Consider the following 14,804-nt stretch of genomic DNA (forward strand, 5'->3'; position numbering starts at 1 on the left):
ATAGCGGTGAACAATATCACCTCTGTCCTCACAAAAAATGAAGCTAATTAAATCAATTAGACAATGTTATCTGGTAAAAATTTGGGGAGATTATAGTTTAGTTTTGATAAATTTATCAACAAACACTTATGAAAGAAAATAAGTACAATAAATTATTCTTTCTATATATAAAATTAACTTTTGAAGAAGGTAGATAAAAAAAAATTAAAAGAAATAAGTGTCTATAAATTGTTAATTTATAAAAAAACTTATTTTATTTTTAATTATTATTACATTTTTTTCAAATATTTACAGGAAATTGTATTCCAACTTGGTCTCTTTAGATCAAGATTATCTATCTCAATTTATGCTAGAGTTTTTGTTGTTTTATTCTGTGCTGAGTGCACATTTAGTATGCTATTCACATGATCAAATCATGCAATAAATTCGTATACCAAAATACCACCTTAAAATAAAGAACATCATTTATTAATCCTAGGTATTTTGTACAATTGCAATATAAAAGGAGCTTTTGCAAACCGTATTCCCATTACAATATGATATGGATTGTGTATGAACACTTGGGTCTCACACAACCCTAATATAATGTAGTGTCTCTGCAGAGACAAATGACACAAACCCCGCATAACATCGAATCCCAAAGCGAAGAATTTATGATCCCAAGTTACAGCACAAGAGGTTGCTTGCGTTTTTGATAAAGCCAATTGTCACCTGCAAATCGAAACTTGGGCTACTTCGTGTTTTTGGTTGTGTGTGCGCTTCAATTTGAAGCCTCTTATTTATTTAACAACAAACTAAGTGGCGACCTTGTGATCTACGTAAACTAACCGACTAACCCGGCAACAAATTTTGAATGCCAAATTACTCGATCGAGTGTGGAAAATATCAATCAAAGCCTCGTCTTGTATTCCTTTATACGGTGATTAGTGTTTGATGGCTTTTCCATTGGCATTGGGACATGCTACATGAGACAGCTAGTGAGCTAATTTGCAACTTCAAACAAATATAGAGAAAATAATGTTCACGCGTGAATTGTTGTTGTTACCGAATTATTTCCATAAAACCGTGCCTAACTTTGTTATCTATATGCGTAGCAGTGAAGTTTGAAGGCAACTCTCCAACTTGTTCTGCCAAAAGTTAAATAAATTAGTGATATAAATATAGTCAATGAAATCGGACTCTCATGTTTAACGTAATTAAGGTCAACAAAATCCAACTTATCCTTGAAACTAGGCCCTGCCTACTTTCAGTTTGAAATCGTGATTGTGTTCTCATGAAGCCATGCACACACATTGTAAACCAGTTAAGCAAAAACTGGCCTTCGCTAAAGAATAATGATACTAATGCAATTATTACAATCACAATCACAAAATTACAATTAATTATACACATCGTTGCACATCTGATACACAAACTGATTTTTCTAGGAAAGTTTAGGAGACCCATTAAACTCATATAAAGCCATATGTATAAATTATTGTTTGCTATTTAAAGCTAATACACGACAAATTTTGTAACTAAACGTGAATTATATATAAATAAGTTTAGAAATTGTCAAATTGTCAGTGACATTATTCAGCTAATCAAGCGATGATGTAGATATTGTTGTAATTTAGTAATTATAATTCTCTTCAGAAAGCTTTCAGTAATGGAGCAAATTAAACTCAACACTTGGGTTCCTCAATGTAGCAAACCGTTCGGCGACCGCAGCGCGGTCGTCTCCATTGCTCATGCACACTGCAATTTTCAAGATTGTTTTAACCTTTCTTTAGTGTAGTCTCGTCTGCATAGCTAAGTTTGCTTTTTCTTGACGCGTTAAATTAATTTTTATGGTCATCCCCATCAATATTTTATATTGTAACTGATCTTGACAAGAAGACCTACCATAAACATAAATGCAGCTCTAGTATTTTAATAGTTCTAAACCATTTACAATAAATTATAATTGAAATAAACTAATATATTTTTATTTATCTAAGGAAACACCATCTTTTGCATTCACAAGCAAACATCCCCACCCTCTTCGATCTCGTACGTTCCCTACGATTCCTACCCATTTGCCTAACTTAATTCTCTCTCTCTCCGTGACTTTAGATTTAAAAAAATGAAAAAAAGGGAGAAAAAAGTGCATATAACAGTTTTATAGGAGAAGAAAAAGCAAGAAATGTGGTGGTGGGGATAGTGAATTTAAGGAACAGAGATGAAAAGTGACTGAGATATTTTGACAGGAAGAAATTAAGGGTTAGGGGACTCTATTAAATGGTCTTGAAAAAGGAAAACTAAGCCACGAGGCTGGGGTGGGTTCTAGACACCTATCTGACGTCTTCCGACATTTGTGCTCTCCCTCTCTCTCTCTCTTACATCTACTATATGTATTTCATTTTTCAACAAAACTTCATCAAATACATGCACCATCAAAGATAGTGCCCCAGGAACCCCACAAGGTCTCAGTTTTGATCACTACCTCTTTATGATCTGAACTTTTACCAAACTCCATTCAAGTTAACCCTTTTCAGTTTTTGATCCATTTCTATCAAATTCAGACCTTAACTCCTTTCTCCCTCCCATGCTGCATTAACCCCCAAGTCCCAACCATTTGTCGCTGTGTGAATACAAATATATCTAGTATATCTTTTCTCTTCCACAAGTATACTATAAGAATTGCACACACATCACTACTCAACCAAAACCTCATCAGTTTCTTATAGAATGAACAGTTTTGACCCCCAAAGACAAGACTTGTTGAAACAGAGATGGCAAGATAGAAGACAAATCATGGGTGCACCTTCAAACTCTTCTTCTTTAGCTTTCTACGGTAATAGCAACAACAACAACAACTCTACCAACGCTACTATGGCCAAGTATAGCAACAAATTCCTAGGCTTCCCTGGGCTTGAGGATGATGATCTTGTCTCCACTGTGGTTCCTGCAGTGACAGTTGTTTTAGAGGGACGTTCCATCTGCCAACGCATCAGTCTCCATAACCATGCTAGCTACCAAAGTCTCGCCAAAGCCCTTCGCCAAATGTTCGTGGATGGTTCTGATGATGCTGCAGAGAGTGATGATCTTGACCTGTCCAATGCCATTCCTGGTCACCTTGTTGCCTATGAAGACATGGAAAACGATCTTCTTCTAGCTGGTGACCTTAGTTGGAAGTAAGCACCTCGTTAATTCTTAATAAATAAAATAAATTATTAGAAATTATACGAAGGATGTATCAGAAATTATCATAAAGATATATTAATAATATTTTTCTAATTATTTGACTGTTACTTTTAGGGTATGTTTTGTATTTGAAATAGATTTAAACATTATTATCGGAAAATGAACATTTATTTTAATTGTTTCACGTATATAGATGCGGTGACTAAATTTAGTTTGATGGTTTTGTATTTGTGTTATTTAGGGATTTTGTACGTGTGGCAAAGAGAATTCGGATACTTCCAACCAAGGGGAACTCAAGGAAAGGTACGACAAGAGGGGCATAAGTGATGATCACCTCACCTGCAAATTATGAAGGAAAAGTAGAAACTAATCAAAAAAATTGGAAAAGGTGGGTGGAAAATGTGTTTCAGGGATGGTCAGGAATGAGCAATAACTTTAGCAGAAATACTGGCTACGAGTTAATCCAGTTGGAAGTACATGTAAAGCCTTTGTGTGCTGGTATGATATGAATAAAAAAGGGCGTTTTCCCAGTTAGCAATTCGTGGTTTATTTGATTATTACTTTTTATTTTTATCATTGAGAAAAAAAATTTTGGTTGTTTCACAAAGTGGTGCGTGGTTATTGCATCTCTGTTGGTTTCATAATACGATTCTTGCAGGCATGCATTACCATTTACAAAATTGAATATATGGAATTGTTTCAAATGCTAATAAAGCAAGAGTTGGGTTGCAGATAGATCAAAACTAAAAATCTTTGCCAAAAAAATGATACGGTCTGCTATTAAATATATAATAGCGTTAACATGTATTTGGATGAAATAGTTTTATAAAATTGATTTGAGTTTAAATCAAGTTTATAATAATGTAATTATATCTATAAAACAGTTATCACAAAAAAACTTTTAGTCAAATTTAGTATAAAATCCTCAGTGCAACATAAAAGTTACATATTGTTTACATCAGAACATTAGTCACAATTTTCCAATTGAAACGTGAGCCTTACATACAGTTTTTCAAATGACAAATGACAAAATTCGGTTGACAGCAAGCTTGAAACGTGATTTTAGGTGCGGCAAACGCACCACCAAACACACTATTATATGCTATGCAGTTAACCTATATATGTTTCTGTCATTCACTTCTTTCCGTCCTCTCTTCATTTCTAGAAATATTTGCGTACCATAAGACAAGATAAAGTAACTCTCAATTTGACAGGGAAAATGGCGGCTGGGATTGAGATCTTTTTTTCAAGCATTCAGCTCTCAATTAATACGATGGATTAATGGCAACAAAATGGTTTAACCGTTTCCCTCTTGCTTTTATTAATTTTAATCCTTAGAAGATAAGTAACTAAAAATTAATAGTAAGTTTTATTTAAAAAAAAGTATTTATTATAATTTTTATAACTTTAATACAATAAATATGTATTTTTTTTATAAAGAATTTTTGTTCATGAATGCTTAAACTCAACTCTAAGAATTGAGATTAACAAAATACTTTCATTTGGTATTATTCAACTTATTTATAAGGGAAGCCAGTTGGTGAAGCAACAGGACCAACCTTAGACAGCAGCTAGCCATGACAATATGAAACTGTTGATGAATTGATTGAAGTCTAAAGCAGTAGGAGCAAATTTAGTGTAGTTTCTTCTATTTGCTCGAAAGAAGACACAATACATATACAACAAGAGAGAACTAACCGAAAACAAAAACAAATTTATTTCCAATGAATTGAAACGGGTCAAAGTGACACTCAAACAAGTCGATGATGTCCTTAATATAATATAAATGCTCCTCCCCGTGGATACCCACAAAGACACGTTGGGTGATGCTGATTAAGCCAATTTCCCTGTCTAATAATAAGTGGTGTTTGCTAGCTTATATAATGGTCCAGTTAATGTGCATGTCATTAAAGTAACAATGTTGTATGGTACTTTCTTATATGTGCTCCCCTTGCTATTTTCAGTGCTCTCAAGGGATGATTTAGGCTTTGACATTTATGCATTTCAATATTATTCATAGAAAAGTCATATACCCTATAGTAAAAATATAATTGTATACATTTGAAATTTAATTAAGTCATTTATTGAAAAAATAAGTAATAAAAAATAATATCATTTTTTTAAAGAATGTGCAAACCAAAAGAGAAGATAATTTTTTTTTTTTTTACCTTTAAAGTTGAATATTTAAAAAAAGATAAATAAAAAAAGAAAAAGATGCAATAGTTTAGTGAAAATAAAATATTTTATTTTCTTGAAACGGAAAAGAGGGAAGATAAAAGAGAGGCGAAAGAGAATGAAAAAAAATCATATGGGAAGTGAAGACAATATTGGAGTTACTGTGTGAATTCTATGAGTAAAAAAATTACTAGATACATCATATACTAATAGAATGTATATCATCTTATTGATATAGCCACTTTATTTATATTAATAGTTTAATTTTTATTAAGTAAAAGATATATCAACAAAGGCAATTTCTTATGCCTAACTTTTTTTTTAGAAAATAATTTTTTTAATGTTATTAATTTTAAATATGTTAAATTATTGTTGATAAAATATTCAAGGAAACACTTTTAGTATTGCAACAGTCGTTAAAGTTTGATATTCACTTATTCAACTCATTTGAGTTTGACTATATTTGGATTAGTTTTAGCAAGTTTTAAAATAAATTTTTATAATCAAAGAAAAATAATATAAAAATAATTTTTTTAAAATAATTTATCTTTTCAATTTTTTAAAAATTAAATAAAAATATTAGTTAATTTTAATTTATAAAAAATAATTTATTTTATTAATATTTGACGCTTATAAGTATTTATTAAAAATTTATCCAAATTAGGTTATAAAACATTTTAAAGTTATTATTCTAAAAAAATTGCATCATGATCATGCCCTCATCTATTTATCTTACTTTGGCTTCTCATCTTCTCTTCCGAAGTTTTTTTTTTTTTTTTTCATTAACCACTTTGCTCTGGTTGCCACCACAAGTACTAAGCTGTTGGTTGCCATCGTTTCTCTACCAAACACCCTTCATCAATGGATTGTTCATCCTCTCAATAATTTGTCTTCCAGTTTTCACTTCTGTATCATAGACTCTATTTTTCACATCAAATATTTTCCATTTTTCTACCATGATATCTACCAAGTCACACCTTTCTTTTCCAATTACCTACATCGTGAAACTCACCATGTATTCCTCTCATATTCTATTTTGTTTTCTGTAATGTATTTTTCCCCTACCTTCACATTGTGGTTAGGTATGTATAGGGATTAATTATAAAAATATATATAGAGACTAAAAGCATATATTAATGAATATAATTTGAATAATCAAAATATGTCAGAATTTACATTAAAGATTCAATAACTATGTCAAGTTTACTTCAATGGCGTTATGTAATATGAAACAGCAGTAGAGATTATTTTAATTTTTATGTAGAAATTAAATTTAAAAAGTTATACAAATCAAGTACTTTTTCTCTTTGGCCTAGGCAAGAAGTTTTTTCATGCTTAGGCAAATCATAAACTCCTCCATTTAAGATGGGGACACTTTATTGAAATGAATTTTAATTCGGGGTGCCAGGACAAGTCTTTTCTTTTAATCTCCTTCATTGCTTAGTTATCATGTTCGTGTGCGATTGGACTGGTATAAACATTAACGTTGTTAGTTGCATAAAAGTAAAATCTACAGTACATTCCTTACTTATTAAGTTATTTTGTAGTTTTTTTAGTATCTATCTTTTTTCTCTACAACGGGTGGGTAAAAAAAAGTGGACTTGCTTTGTGAAAAACTCTAACCATTTTATCTGTGCAATCATAGTTTCTCGTATAAACATATATTCCCCTCATGTTTCCTTTCTACTTCATGTGGTACATACGCACAGCGGCGTGCTACAATAAATACTAATTAGAGAATCTTGTTCATCTTTTTACAGTCTTTAACTTTTGGGAACTGGTTACTTCTGATGACTAATAATGGAACCACCAATTTAAATATGAAGCCTCTAAATTAGCTTCAAATTTAAAGGGTTTCAACCCTCCTTCAATTAAAATCGATATGGACCACACACAGATAAATGTAAAGGACCACTGTCAATAATGACAAAGTGAAAACTGAAAACATACAGAAGGATGGGAAATCTGAGTTAAAATGAATGAGAAAGAATAAAACCACCACCTTGCTTAGCTTAAATAGTTGGATAAACCTTCTAAGTAGAACTAGAAACCTTAGAACGCCCTTAGAAAAAAAGAACATAACAAACCTCTTTAAAAAAATAACAAATTTCACAAAAATTATTATTTTATTTTATTTTAAATCAATCAAAGAAAAATATTTAAAAATCTAAATACAAAAATAAGTTTAGCTTGAAAAAAAACATTGGGGGAGTTGTATTAAATTTTAAAGCAAGAGAAAATAAGAGAATAATTTTGTAATTTCATAAAGTTTAATAAGCTTGGTGTAAGAAGGAGGTGAAAATTCCATTGAATAAATTATTTAATCCAAAACTTTTTGTGCCACAAATTAAGAGATATCAAATTGTTCATTGAAGTGAACTGTACTGCTGGAACAAACTTTAAACTCAGGGGATAAGAACATGACCAAAGACGTTCATGACCCCAGCAACCAGCAGGAACTCTCTCTTACTCAAAGACAGAGCCAACTACATAAAAAACAATGATTTAGATAATTTATCTATAACATATAATTAACCTTAAATTATAAATGCGAAACGTTGAAGATATTAATTACAAGAAATTGTTAATTAAATTAATTATTGTGCTTTTGATAAGCAAGATTTTCTTTTAGTGTTCTTTGAATGAATAATTCATGATACTGTTATATCTTTTGAGTATTTCTGGTATTCTATTTTAATAAACACATGTTTTCTTCCTTGCTGATAAAAAAATTTAATACACCGTATGATTAAATGTATAACATGCATCCGATTCTAAAATTTTTTTAATTGTAAATGATCTTATGTCTAACATGCATAAGATCTAAGTTTTAAATTTTAAGCTTGAATTCATTATAAGCTTTTTTTAGCCTGACTTATCCAAACTATTTCTTAATAAAGTTCGAACTAACTTAGTCTCTTTAAGTATAAAATACAGACTTGAGTTAGACTTAAATTTCTATTTAAAGTCTGAATAAAAAAAGTAAGCTTTTTTATTTATTTATTTGACTCACTGAAGCTCAAAATCCAAGCCCGACCAACACAATTCAAACCGAATAATTTATTTTGCCACCTCTGCTCCGAAACCATCTTTATAACCCAACTACCTGGACCTTGTTACCCACATTCCATGTTCCATAATAATAATAAATAAACTATAAATCTTAGTTACTTTGGCAGCTCATTGGGTCCAGAATACTTGAAAATTGAAATTAGTATAATCAAATCCTGTTACAACCAAACCAAACCAGGAACTATATTCAAGCTTAATCAAATCAAATTCTCAACCAGTTAAACCAATTGCCCGAGTAATATGGATAACTTATATCCATTAATATAAATTGTGCAAAAAATACTTTTTAGTGCCTGTTTGAATTGTCGTTGAGGAAACGGAACACGCTGTACGAAATAAGATTTGAGGTCAAAATTAGTTCACACACGCTTTACTATGTGCATTTATTGGAAGTAAAAAATTTTCGATTCCAGGAAAAGGAGTTTGCAAGTAAACCAATTAAGCCATCAAGAATATTAACAATTAACGGATTCAACTAGACGTACCGGTTAATTCAACCATGTTTTAGCTGATTCCAAAATAATTTTATCAACAATTTGATTTTGATCGTGATCCATAATGAGTAGTACTCGGCTTAAATAAACCAAAACAATCACGTTTCTTGCCACCAGAGAAATACGCAAATATATAGGACTTATATCGACTCTCTAAGATCTTAAGTCGATATAATACTATTACCAAAGAACAATAAGATAAAGGTTAAATGATGTGACTGACAATCTATAGAAAGGGATTAATTACTCGTCAATTAGTTGTACAAAAGATGTGCAGCTTTTTCTGTCTGCAGTAAAAATGTATGACGGTAATAGAAACCCACAAGTTCAGCTACCATTATCTTCAAACGGAGGTAAAGCCCACTCGCTAGGGTTGAAATCCAACAGTGAGTTCAACACTGTGTCTGCTGCATCATGAAAAGATTTGTCCAGCCTTGGATCAGGAACCATAACAACAGACCTGTACGATAAGTAACCAGGAAAGATTAATAACAAATTGAACACGAAAATACTAATTCCATTTGCACAATGTACTCATTTTTAATCAAAATAACCTACAACTGATTGGTAAGAAATGGGTTATAACCAATAAGAACAAGTAGACACTGGGTATTATGAGGGACCACACTAAATGCCACCTTGACATTAAGACCGGAGAAATCAGTGTATCCATTTCAACTCACTAAATGCTCTACTCTTTTCAAATTCAGACTTGTAGCCCTTCCATCATTGTGAAGAAAGTAAACCGTCCCACTACCAACTCACGAATTAGTTCCAGTTATTAGTTGTCTGAGAATCCCTAGGCTTTCTATTCACCAGTAAATTGAATAGTGTAATAGATTTTTTTTAGGGGTAAAAGATCTCCAAACTCCAACAATTGCGTTATAGCAAGTAGCTATCTCAAACCTTTGAAGTTGGTTCATATATATATGAGATTAAGACAGAAAAATACGGGAATCTTCATTTTTGTAACATGAACACTGCGACAAGCAATCAGACTCCACAGACCTTTTGCTGACTATCTGACTCGTAAAAAAAAAATTATCAACTGCCACTTAAAATTAGTTGACATCCAAACTTAGCCATTGCAGGAACATACAGAGACAGTGGAATCTGTCACCCAACTTCTAATATTCACATGTCACGGCTTTTTACACCACAGACAGGCAGTACAGGCAGTATACATATTATTGTATCCGCATATGAGAGAGGGAGAGAGAATGGAAAGAGCCCACTGAACATATAAACATTTCACAGAAGCAATCTGTCATAACTGTTAGGTTGAAGAAATCGTTTTGAGTACAGATTTCATCAATTCCAGATCAATGATATACAAAGCTGAGCTGATGGAGATATTTTGTATACTATATATACCATGCAAGTAATAATGCAGGATCTGAAGCAGACAATTAGATCTAGCACTAAATTACCCACCCATTCTACTAAATGCCGGCACATTTTGGAATCCAGAGTTCATTGCATTCAAATTTTGAAAAATGGAAATAAAAAATATCATCAAATGCTTCAATTCACTTACATTCCAGCATTCTTAGCTGCAAGAACTCCTGAGGGAGCATCTTCAAAAACCAGAACTTTACAAGGATCTACTGATCCACCCTGTTGATCATCAATTCATCATTAACTACAACACCACTATGTATGATTACAAACTTGACAAAGTTGGAAATACAATACTTCATAAAATGAACGCAATCCCAAATTCAAAGTAGGGGGAAAAAATGGCATCTGTAATCCTTTAATCTGCAGACAATTTTGTCAACAAGTGCACAACAAAAATTGTTATACCTCAAATCTCTTGGCTGCTGCAAGAAATACATCCGGGGAAGGTTTGCCTTGTTTAACTTCAGGGTCATCCCCAAGAACAAAATGATGCATCAAAGAAAAGAGTTCACGATGTCTTTGAGTTTTCAATTCAAAATGTCGCCTGTGAGAACTGTACAGGAAATTGTCAACAACTTTGCATAACAAATCCTCCAAAATATATAGTGGGTAGGAAATAAATTTCTTCTGTTTAACTCTGAAAAAGAAAAAGGTAAAAGACATAGAATAATAAAATTGAATAAACATAAGATCGATGAAGTGTACCCAGTTGCCAAGCCAATTGGAACTCCTTTTGCATGTAGATGCCTGATTAAACGACTAGCACCTATGATAAATGAAAAAACAGCACAGAAGGACATTGATAAATAAACATATTAGTAGTGCATATGACACAGAATTTGTATATTGAAGTATTTATATACCATGTCTTTTGAGCTTGACAAGCCAACTTATATACACTATAAACTATTCAGTACTAATCCCAACCCAATACTTTAAATATTATCTGTAACAAAGGTAGAGATAAGGTTTTCACAACAAAATAACTAGTTTAGATAACAGCAGTCTTTGAACACCTGCAAAGTATTTAAAAACACACACTAAGAGATAAGGCTTTCACAACAAAATAACTAGTTTAGATAACAGAAGTCTTTGAACACCCTCAAGTTATTAAAAAACACACACTTAGAGAACCCATGGCTTGCATGAAGATTGAATCTAGAATCTTTGGAAGGTTTTTATATGAACAAACATGTACATTTTCCACTAAAAAGTAAAGAGCAGCTTATGAGGAAAATTTATTTCTGTGAAAAATATTTTGAGATATGACAATGTAATGTCACAAAAACTACATACAGGGAAGGAATTCCACACTCCTATACCGAACAAGCAGTTTTTTAATAGCATACCAACTAAATTGGCACAAGCATTTCAAAACAAATGTATTTGAAGCAACTTAAAAACAAGAAAAAGATAATTTTATGTCAAAAATGAGTTCAAAGATGCCAATAATATTAGTTATATACAGAAGCATCTAGGTAGAAAATCATAGTAGAAATATGTTCAATAAGATTTTATGCATTCAAAGTTCAAAACTATATTAAAGAAGTTACAAGTTCTGATGTTCCACATATATCGCTATGCTGCATATGTGTCAATGTAGTTTCTTCTCGCCCCTAGTAGATCCATACTGAGATGAATCTATTCAAGTTTTCATTATGTGTACCAAGAGAATCAAGGAAGATGCCCAAGGTATTGTTTCAAATATGTTTAGATTGAATCTTACCACAGCAAAAAATTGAAAAAATGCATATATTAAAAATGATGACAAGTTAAAAGATTCAACTCTGCAAGGTAACAACCAACAATGAGAAGTTACAATGCAGATATTAGAATTGATTAATTGAGAGGAATCAGAGACTGAACAAAGAGAAGTTAATTAATGAAACTGGGAGGGTGAAAAGAATGAAGAGAACCTATTGAGAATATATAAAAAATTACTCCAAGAAAGACAAAAGTAACAGATCCAAAAATTGGATGGTGAGATAATGGTAAGGTGAAGTATTGAGATGAATAGAGATATTGTCATAAATCCATAAAAGAAGTTGAAGAAGGGGTAGCAGATGTGGGGAGACAGAGATGGAAATGAGCAGATAATAGTGGAATCTGCATTTTTGAACAAGTTTTTATAATCAATAAAGCCAATGGGACGAAATCTTCTACCAATAAAACACACATACGTTAGTTGTTTACAAAAAAAGGCACTTTCTGTATGGCATTAAGACATTCAAATGTCACCCAATTAAGGACAAATACAGAGGCAATAGATGATGATAATGACCGGATGATTAACTGAAATTTTCAAACTTCTGGTTAGTAATTCATTCCAATTTATATTAACAAAAAAATAAAAATAAATCCGTAACAGTTAAATAATTGGGTTGCCACCTTTGTCGAGAATGCTTGTCTAGAACAAACCAAGGACATGCAGGCAACACAAATAGAAAAATACATAAATTCATGTGCCCTTTTTCTGTCATGCACTACTGTTCAAGTTTCCAATTTTCAGTAATATAAGTTCCAATTTTCATATGACCATAGTTAATAGCTAAACGATTCTTTAATCTTCATGATAATAAGACATGGGTCTCCAATCTCCATTAATCCACATACCTGGCATCAAGTCACTAGTAGGAAACAATTTCTGCAGCATCTCCTCTCTTTCTACTAGAAATTGCTCAGCACTAAGAGAATCACTAATTCCAGTCTCTTCAACAAAGACCCTAGCAGCTTCTATTGCTTTCTTTCCCATCATCTTTGCCTTGAGATTCCAATCAAAGGTTTTATTGTATCTAGAAAGTATAATTTCCTGAACTTCGGTGTAGAACTTCTCAGTGTCTGCGAGAGAAGCAAGTCCATATATGAAATTGGTAAACAAAAATTGACCTTGAAATATATTAACAGATGACAGAGAGAAAACAGAAGAGGTGGCAATGTGGCGTGAGATCCAACGGACCGAGCAAGAGACCGTCCATGTCAAAAACGACGTGTGTGATTGGCTTTCTAACAGAGGTATTGGCCATTGCGAGATGATGATGATGATGATGACGATGACGACGACGACGACGGAACAATGGGATTGAGACCCTATGCAGCACTCTGCTTCCTGCCCACTGTCCGATCCACAACTGCAGATTCGAAACGCCTCCTATTTTGTGAATGTTTCACGCGACCTCCTTTTTTCTTCTCACATTAATTTGGATCTTGCTAACAAAGAGATTTGAAACGTTCGTTAAGAAATTATTTCTTCTATTTCATAATATTTTTTATAAGAATAAAACGCGCTCAGTTAAAATTAAGTAGCTTTTTTTATTTTGTAAATATATTATAATGTGATAATTAAATTTTTTGTAATATTTATACATGATAAAGTTCATGCAAAGTCAGAGCTTATCTATGTAAGATCACTTTCTTAAAAATATAATCTTACCAGTAATATATAATACATAATTGAAAATTAATAGTTGATGTAAATCCATGTATTAAAGATGTGTCTAACAAGCAAAACAGGATATTAAGGCCATTTCGAACTTCGAATTTTAGTTAGATAAAAATAAATAAATATTCAACTATTTATTTTAGAGGACTTTTTTTAAGAAAAAGAGGGGACAATATTTTGTATGTAATGTATTTATATAGCATTTTGTTATAGTAAATACATGTTTGGTAATTTATAATTGTACTAATATATTATTTTTTATTTTTAAATAAATATTGTCAATATATATATATATATATGAAAAAAGATCTTTTGCATTAGTGTAACTCTACAAAATTTTATACTTAATTTAAGTTTTTTATTTAATTTAAATTTAATAAATTATAATTTATTACTTTAATAAATAGATGTAAAATTTTTTAAAAATATAAATTTTTTTACCTCTATATATATAGAAAGAGCGAGAACATTTCAAGTTAGAAGAATTTGTTATTATGAAAGATAAAAAAATAATAATTAATTGACAAAAAAAAAAGTAAATAGTGAAATAATAACATTAAATTTAAACTTTTTTTTTAATTTAATAATCATTATTAATATCTCTCATTTTTTAAAATACAAACTATTTTTACTTGAAATATCATATATATATATATATATATATATATATATATTTGTTATTTATAATAATTATATAGTAGATATATACGACTCAAACAATATTGTCTTAAATAAATTATATATGTGATATATAAAGAGAAATAGAAATAGACATGTTATTTTATTCTCCTTTTCCTTCCAAAATTTATATATATAGACACATATATATTAAATAAAGATATTTGTTGCTTACACTAATTATATGGTAGACATATACGGCTTAAACAATATTATCTTAAATAAATGATATATATATGATATACACAGAGAAGTATAAATAAATATATTGTTTTATTCTCTTTTCCTTATAAAATTTAAATTCTCATAAATATTTAAAACTTTCTCAGTGAAATTAATTTTATTTATAAGTTTGATTTAGAAAAAATGTATTTCAAATA

General features: G+C 30.9%; 2 protein-coding genes across 2 annotated transcripts; one reads left to right on the forward strand and one right to left on the reverse strand.

The window, feature by feature from the left end:
* Positions 1-2,709: 2,709 nt before the first annotated feature.
* Positions 2,710-3,488, forward strand: LOC113874749 (auxin-responsive protein IAA33). The gene is made up of 2 exons (XM_027512963.1): positions 2,710-3,155; positions 3,407-3,488. The coding sequence occupies exons 1-2, from the start codon at positions 2,710-2,712 to the stop codon at positions 3,486-3,488; spliced, it is 528 nt and encodes a 175-aa protein (XP_027368764.1).
* Positions 3,489-8,947: 5,459 nt separating this feature from the next.
* On the reverse strand, positions 8,948-13,534 carry LOC113846633 ((DL)-glycerol-3-phosphatase 2). Its single transcript, XM_027475121.1, has 6 exons — positions 13,264-13,534; positions 12,921-13,145; positions 11,013-11,073; positions 10,713-10,860; positions 10,444-10,523; positions 8,948-9,366 (listed from the first exon to the last, which is right to left on the reverse strand). Exons 1-6 carry the CDS (start codon positions 13,328-13,330, stop codon positions 9,234-9,236), a joined length of 714 nt encoding a protein of 237 aa, XP_027330922.1. The 5' UTR covers positions 13,331-13,534; the 3' UTR covers positions 8,948-9,233.
* Between the last annotated feature and the right edge of the window lie 1,270 nt (positions 13,535-14,804).

This window comes from Abrus precatorius, unplaced genomic scaffold, assembly GCF_003935025.1.
Source record: "Abrus precatorius isolate BTA unplaced genomic scaffold, Abrus_2018 Scaffold8, whole genome shotgun sequence".
NCBI lineage: Eukaryota > Viridiplantae > Streptophyta > Magnoliopsida > Fabales > Fabaceae > Abrus > Abrus precatorius.